General features: G+C 43.1%; 1 protein-coding gene across 1 annotated transcript in view; it reads right to left on the bottom strand.

Annotated features, from left to right (window-relative positions):
* Positions 1–556: 556 nt before the first annotated feature.
* stmn4 (stathmin-like 4) overlaps positions 557–8172 on the bottom strand; it is an 8061-nt gene continuing 445 nt past the window's right edge. The window contains exons 2-6 of the mRNA XM_031877333.1: positions 4127–4191; positions 3312–3407; positions 2871–3076; positions 1988–2179; positions 557–1121 (exon numbers count right to left, since the gene is read on the bottom strand). Of these exons, the coding sequence (XP_031733193.1) occupies positions 1062–1121; positions 1988–2179; positions 2871–3076; positions 3312–3407; positions 4127–4139 (567 nt within the window). The 5' untranslated portion in view covers positions 4140–4191 and the 3' untranslated portion in view covers positions 557–1061. The remainder of the gene's footprint in view (positions 1122–1987; positions 2180–2870; positions 3077–3311; positions 3408–4126; positions 4192–8172) is intronic.

Genomic DNA, 8172 nt, shown 5'->3' with positions numbered 1-8172 from the left:
ATATCTGCTGTCCTCCATGTGTGTGCACATGTGCTTTTGAGTTGTGCTTAATGAAATAAGAGTGCAATCAGTGCTCTAAATCTAAGACTTAAATGCATGTCACTGATCTACAACTAGACACTACAGGTAAAAGTTTTTTTTACAAAGAGCCGGGAATGGCAGAATGCAGCAGAGCTTCCTCCCCCTTCTCAAACCTTTCTTTTGTTTCTCTTGCTCCCCCTGGTCTGATTCTTCCTTTTGATATTCATAAACCATATCGTGAGATTCACTGAGTTTCTGTCCGCGCAGGCCTCCCAACAGACACACACAACAATCACACAAAATGCATGAGCGCGGTGGAGCGAGGGAAATCTTTTTTTGTTAATAAGGGAAACAGCAGAAGCTTGTGTGTTACTTCCTGTTTGTGTGTATTGACTGGTAAGTGTCCTGTAAAAGAAAGCCTGGGACTCTCAGCTTTGTACTGGTCTGGACTGACTGGAACTTCTAAACTATATCCGTGCGTCCAGTTTTTTGTTTTGTTTGAGCACATCACACACTTGTCATGTTTTACCCGGTAACAGTTTAGATCACAGCTCTCTACTCTGTATGATTGGCTGTGCTACAACAGTCACGACTCCTGATATAAAGCATCAAACACAGATCAGTGAACAGGCGGTTATTATTCCCTGCTGCAGAATTCAGAGCCATGATTTAAATGTGTGCATCTTTTGCCTCGATGCTTTCGTTCCTCACCAATCAACCATTGTTGCCCCTCTTTTACAAATTGTAAATGTTTATTATGATGCCCCACCCACCCACCCACCCACTTTTCCTTTAGTACAAAGAGACAGATTTATTTTTGAGTTGGCTAAACTTTGTACAGCTTGTTCAGAATCGTTACAGCACACATCAAAAGTGAAAACTCCCCGTTCCCCTTTGTTCAGTTGCTTTTGTGTTCTTTTTAAAAATCTTTCCTGCACTATTTTGATTTCCTTGGTTTTTGTTATTTTTTTATACCGATCATAAAAATCCCAGTCCCGCTCTCTCTTCTCTCTCTCTCTCTTCTGTTCTTCTCCATTCATCTACCGGCAGGCTTCCTCCTTCATCTCCTTGTTCTTCCTCACTTCTTCCGCGTGTTTGTCCTGCCAGACAAACACAGAGACACGGCACTATTAGCATTCATGAATAAATTAGCATTAATGAGGGAGACGCCGGCAGAACAAGGCGATGACTCAGCGACTGTTCATGAAGAATTGAACAGGGGAATGATACAGAGTGGGGAGAACTAAAAACTCTTTTCCACCTCATATAATATTCATGATGACTGATCAAGCCTGTGAACAACATTAGAATGGCAATGCAAGCCCAGGCTTGCATCATTTACACTGAAGAAAATATTTTAGGTTAAAGGAAAGTTTGCTTTATTACAAAGAGTTACATGAGAAGATCGATACCATGCACGCTAACTTTGGAGATGGAGCTGTGAGGCAATTAGCCTAGCTTAGCATAAAGACTCTCAAAGTAAAAAAAGCCCATACCTACACCTCTACAACTAACTGATTAACACATTGTATTATGTTTGTTTAATCCACACAGAAACAGAAATGTAAAAACGACATTAAATGTTCTTTGTGCTAAGCTAAGCTAATCGTCTCTCACCTCTAGCTCTGTACTTATCGCACAGACATGAAAGTGGTATCAATATTCTCATCTAACTGTTGTTCGGTCCGCAAATGAACACTAAGAGTTGAGCTATTCCTTTAATAGTTCCTCGATTACACTGCTGGCGCAGAACAGATCAGGTGTGTCTCTTTGATAAATGTCCTCCAAATCTTGTTTATGTCTACACAGAAGCCCTTACTGCTCTGAGGGACTGATTTTTCATCAAATCCGTCATCATTTGTATAGAAACGACAAAATGGTACATCACCAATAATGTTTTTTGTGTGTTAGAGTGGATCTTTCATAAAGTGGGAGACCTTGAGAGCAAAGGTCAACTGGACCGTACCTTCTCCTGCAGCCTCTCCAGCATGGCGGCCAGCAGGGCCTCTCTGTTCTCCTTGTTGGCCTCCATCTTTTGCTCAAGCTTCTCCTTGGCGTTCTTGATGAAGTTGTTGTTCTCCTCAAAGGCCTTCTGGATCACCTCGCGCTCGTGCTCCCTCTTCTCCGCCAGGTGCTTCAGCAGCTCCGCCTCCTGGCACTAGAGGGAGACAGAGATCACCGAAGGTAAGTCAACAGGGGGATTTCAAAAATCCTCAACTATTAGTGGGATGTTAGTACATCACCTTTTTCAAACTAAGTCCTGCCCACTACGAACCAGAGAAAATGGTGAAAGCTCTAATATGAAGGAACCAAACCTGTTGCGGCTTATTCATCACTCATAGTAACAATCTGATTGAGAAAATACATTTTCGGGGCCTTTAAGACATTTAAACAAATGGTTACTAAAGAAAACATCTGATGCTGCAGATGTGCAGGTGTGGCATGAGCGCTCTGTTGCAGGCCGGCTATCATTGCTCTCTCCTCACCTCTCCCTTCCTCTCCCTCCACCGTCCTCTTTGCTTGATGAACATGAGCCACCGTGGGTGCGTCCTTTCATGATTGCACTTGTGCTTTCATGTCCCTCTTTTCATCTTTTCCACCCTCCCTCTGCTTCCGCCACCCAGTCCAACACTCACCCCCTCTTTCTTTTTATCTATTTCCACCCTATTTCCTCCTGAGTTGATAAATCACGCTGCCCACAAAGAGCGTTGTCAGATGTTTGACAATGCCTGGATGAGCAGCAGCTGGGGTTAGGGTTACAAGTTTTGGTTGAGGGCCGGTCCGGTTGGGTTCGTCGTGGGTATGACAATAGCCCCCCCCCCCACCCACCCCTCCTCTGCTCCTCTCACCTTTCGCCTCTCCTCGGCCGCCTCCAGCTTCTTCTGGATCTCCTCCAGGGACGGGTCGCGGCGCTGCGGCATGGATCCGTTGAGCTCTGGCATCCCGTCAAAGGACGGGGGCTTGAGGATGACCTCGAAGGCCTGGCCAGATGTCCGCTTGTTCAGCTCAATTACCTCCACGTCTTTGATGACGCACCAGCCCAGGTCCACCGCATCTGTGGCGTTGGATTGTGGCCATGTTTAGACTCTTCATTTGCTATGTATTTTTAATACACTATTACACATCGTCAATGTGCAGCGTGTGGTTTGTGGTTTACCTACGGCCATTTTCCAGGCCTCTGCTAAGTGCTTTGGAAACAATAACTCCTACATTTCCCAGAATGACTGGTGCGTACTTGGCTAGAATGCTGTAAGATCGTTTACATGCAAGCTAAAGTGATTTATTGTTACCTTCTGCCTTGTATGTAGGTTTGTCTGCAGTCTGTGGGTTGAAGCAGGCGCAGAACAGAGACACCAGGGGGAGCTCCTTAACCTTCTCTTTGTAGGCTGAGGACACACACACACACGCACACACACGCACACACAGAACACACACACATTACAGTCGTGTTTCCATCACTTAAGAGGATATTACATCCACGTACATTCATTTCCTGGAGACCTACCCTGACCCTAATAACCACTACCAGCCTAATCCTAACCCTAACCCTTATCACTCCCAACCTAACCTAACCTTAACCAAAACCTAACTTTAACTTGAACTAAACCTAAACCTAAACCTAACCTTAACCCCAACCTCAACCGTAACATTAACTTAACCTTAAATTAAACCTAACCTTACCCAAACCTTTAGCTAGACCTGATCTTACTCTAACCCTAACCTAAACCTAAACTTAACCTTACACTTGCCTTAAACCAAGTCGATTCACGTTATGGGAACGTGCATTTTGTCGCCAGAAAGAAGGTGAGTCCCCACAGTGTAAACAGATTTATGTCCCCACAACATGAGTAATATATACAAACACACACATACACAGATATGTAGTTGCTTTGTGATGCTTATTGTTTTGACTCTAACTGAACGATTCACAGTGAGTCATCCTCATTATGTTGTTATGACAGTCATAACACTGTCAAGACACATGGTTCAGATAATAAAAGTGCACTCTCGTTATCATTCCCACAATGGAATCATGAGCAGTTCATAAAGGCAAGTTCAGGGAGCTGCGATGGTGTGTGTGACTTTCTGCTGTGGCTGCATTTACCTGCCAGAGTCATCTTCTCACTGCGTATGTATAACTCTCCAGGGATGCTAACGATCCTTCTCAGTCTGTCAGAGAGAGAGAGAGAGAGAGAGAGAGAGAGAGAGAGAGGACTGAATGAAGCACATTCAAAGGTCATATAATGAATGGGAGAAGCAGTGGCTACGGAGAGAATGAACAGGACGACAAGCTGCAGTGCAAGCACCTCCCATTCAGGTTTAATTTGACCAATGAGAGAACAGCTCTGCTTCAAAGAATTCATGTGGGCCAAAACAAAGGGTCATTCTTGCCATGGATCGCTGGGAAAACCAAACCAGAGACGTAAACAAGAACTAATAAATATAAAGACATCATCAAACACATAATATCATAAAAACGTCATCGTCTTATTCTCATGTGAAGAAAGATAGCCCGTCCCTCCTTTAATAGGAGACATAAGCATTTTAAAGCTCCCTCACTTCAAAAGTGCATTCTTGTTGACCCTGAACACGGTTATACATCACTGATCTGTGATGTCCACTTCCATGTCAGGGATTTCTTGTGTTTCCCAGACTGGTGCTGCACAACCCTCAGAGAACAGGCGTAAAGATCCCACAGACATGTCTAAAGACACACAAGTTTGTGTCTGATATGTTTTTTTACTTGAATTCTTCAAAGTTTCTATCCAAAGTGCATGTCAATTTATAAAGTACAGTATCTGAATATCATAATAGGAGTCAGTTCATCGAGATAAGGTGGCGCCAGTTCTCCAGTCGCGTGCCGTTGAACCACTGTAGAAGTAGAGGGCGCTACGAAATGACATAAATAAAAGAGTGCCAGTCAATCGAAAAACAAACGAAAAACATGTAGATGTGATGGAATAGCAGCTCTACTGACAAGTAAGTCACACGCTTCTTGTGCACCATTTATTTGCTCAGACGGTTTTGTATTTGCCATATTTTACCACATTGCTGCTTATTGGAAGATGACTGGCTACCAAAGTACTTGTGATCTCACAAACTCCCGCTCTTATGGACCCCCCCCCGTGTTGCAGTGAATCACAGCCGTGATGCAAGAGAGAGGAGCAGCAGTAAGTCGTTGAGAGGATGCAAGAAAGGAAGAGGAAGGCATCAACAATGACAACAGCCTGCTTCACCAGCTGCTGAGCATGTACTTCAAACCTGCGTGTTGAAGCAAATATATCTCTGTGATACCGACTATGGCCTGTTAATTATCACATCAAATTATACGCATTCATATTTGACTGGGTGTGTGTGTGTGGGGGGGGGAATTCAAGAATACTTTCATTGAAATCTGACTTAATTCAAGCAGTCATTGCATCCAACTAAATTGCCTTGAAAGAGAGAGAGCAGAAACACAGAACTGTCTCACCAGACCTTCCACCACCTGCTCGCACTCTGTCTGTCTGTCCCCTTGCTGTCTGTCAGATGGTCTCATCAACACTGAATTGATGGACATCTGAGGGATGCTGCAAATCGGTCGAGCAAACACACTAGTGAAAGAGATGGTTATATAATGAGAGAGAACAAAGGTTTCCTCACCCCCCCGATTTCCTATTTAGTCCAATGACCATTATAGCAAATGAATATGCGATCATATTAAAAGATGGACACAACTTCCTTCATCATTGCTGCTCACGATTAATCAAATCAACAAACACTCACAGGTCTTGAATACTTAAATGTCAGCTAATTGGAGAATTTTTTCACATGTATAGTTCTAGGAGCGCCCTGCAGTTCGTTGACCTATCCACAGCTGAGTGCACACGCTAATTAAGTTTGGATTTAATTCTGGTATTTAGTATCATCATGTGGACACCCACGAGGACCTCGGTGTTGAAGCAAACAGGCTGAGGAGTGATAGTAGAGTAAATGAAAGACTGAACTTCAGGGCGAGACATCCCACTGGTTCCTTGTGTGGGCCTAATTTAACCAAACATCTGTGGTGGGATGTGTCTGCCAGAAATGCCCCCCCCCCCCCCCCCTCCTCTGAACTATCTCCCCTTCATCTAAAATAGAGTTCTACATAGATGATCATCCAAACCAGTATTCTGGAATATACACTGGTAAATGCTGTATGCCAAAGCCCTGCCCAGCCAAAACTCTGAAATTGTATTTCTGCACAGCATCCATGGTGCTGGGAGATCAGCATGCTAACTTGTAGTAAGACAGCTGTAGGTTGGCATGGCTGGTTTAAAGGAAGTTACAAACTGTAACTATTAGCTTGATGAACAGCAGTTTATCCACCTGCCCTGCACTTCTGTGCAGAATCTCAGATGGTTATACCTGGCAACCTTACGGCAACAGTGAGAACTATTTCCCCCTGCTTCCAGTCTGTATGCTAAGCTGAGCTAAGGAGCTACGTTGCACTACCCCACTACTTACTGGAAAAAATAGCTAACTACTGGAAACATTGCAGGACATTTTGGAAGTAGCTACACTACCTGAAAGTTAATGGGAAATGTGTAAGCTTGCAGTGTTTCCACTCCCCAACAATGTTGATTAGCAAGCTTTAGAGGTGTTGGTGGCTTTTGAACCTTGGAGATAGCCAAAATTAGCTGTTTCCCCATGTTTCCAGTCTTTATGCTAAGCTAGGGTATTCGGCTAGCCAAGACAGTTGAATAAGTCTTTTCTTGTAACCCTCAGATAGGAAGTAAATAAGTCTATTTATCGAAATGTTGAACAAATCCTTTAAACTTTGACATAGCTAATAACGTAGCTATCAGTCTTTCAGCATGTGAAATGCCTGAGGAGCAGTGCACTAATGAGACAACCGATGACAAAGCGAGTGGGAGACGTCTCATTACAGTGTAGGGCACACGCTCACCCAACCACCCTGACATGTGTCCCGGTGGGACAAACACAGTCAAGGACACACACACACATGCTCACATAGACACATGCAACATAAATGTGCAGATACCTTAAGATGCACAGTTGCGCACACCCATACTAATCAGGCAGTACTGCTATATACTGTTGGAATACACATGCATGGTGCACACAGCTGCTTCTCATCCTATGGAACCACCCAGGCTACAGATCAATGCACTGCTTCCTGCTGCAGGAGTAAGAGCGCTCCCTTTCGTGTGTGTCAATACAGAGAGAGAGAGAAAACAACTCATGTTGGGAAACTAGCTGACAGTAAAAACATAGTGAAGTTTTTCATAAAACTATTTTATGATATTCATGGGATTTCTTTCCAGGAAGACCACCATCCTTCATGTTCGCTGAAGCTAATATTTCGCCTTTAAGGTCTCTAAAAATTGGGCTTGTACATAATATCATAAAACCATAATGGTTTTGAGTTTTCATAATTGCATGTTAAAATAATAAAAAACACAACTAATTATTTGTTGTACTTGCATACTCAAGTCTAATTTGTCACTCGTTGTTGAATCTTCAAGCAAAAGTTCAACATTTTGGAAAATATGCTTATTCCTTCCTTTATCTAGCAGTCGGTTAGCTTAGCTTAGCATAAAGCCAGCGAGCCTGACTCTGTCCCTCGGTAACAAAATCTGCCTACCAGCAGCTCCAAAGGTGCATAACCCCCTTAAAGAGGCAAATTGTTTTTTTCTTCTCATCTGACGAAAGTTTTTTTTTTCTTATAGGATGAGCTGTTATAACAGATATCAACTTCAAACCATACCTCCCATACCATGTACAGCAACTGGTAAATGTAGCCCTTACCACCCATCTATATCTGACATCTTTATGAGCCATTTTGATTCGGTTTGGTTTTACTGGTTTCACAGAGATTACGTTTGCAAACTGTTGTCTTCCCGTCTTTTCTTACCGAATACCTGCACTTGAAAAGGTGCTGTGCACACACAATAATAAACCTAAAGCATTGTACAGCCCGGGGTGAAATTAACATTCAATAAAATGCATGTTCAAAATTGACCAAAAATATAACAAGAATAGGAACTTTTAGAAACAATTTGTCAGACTTGTTTAATTTTGTTGTACCTTCCTGTGTTTTTCTTTCTATCCTGCTTTGTCTCACACACACACACACACACACACACACACACACACACACACACACAC

The sequence above is a fragment of the Anarrhichthys ocellatus genome, unplaced genomic scaffold, assembly GCF_004355925.1.
Source record: "Anarrhichthys ocellatus isolate YVR2014 unplaced genomic scaffold, GSC_Weel_1.0 scaffold133, whole genome shotgun sequence".
NCBI lineage: Eukaryota > Metazoa > Chordata > Actinopteri > Perciformes > Anarhichadidae > Anarrhichthys > Anarrhichthys ocellatus.
This window is presented reverse-complemented; position numbering and strand designations above follow the sequence as displayed.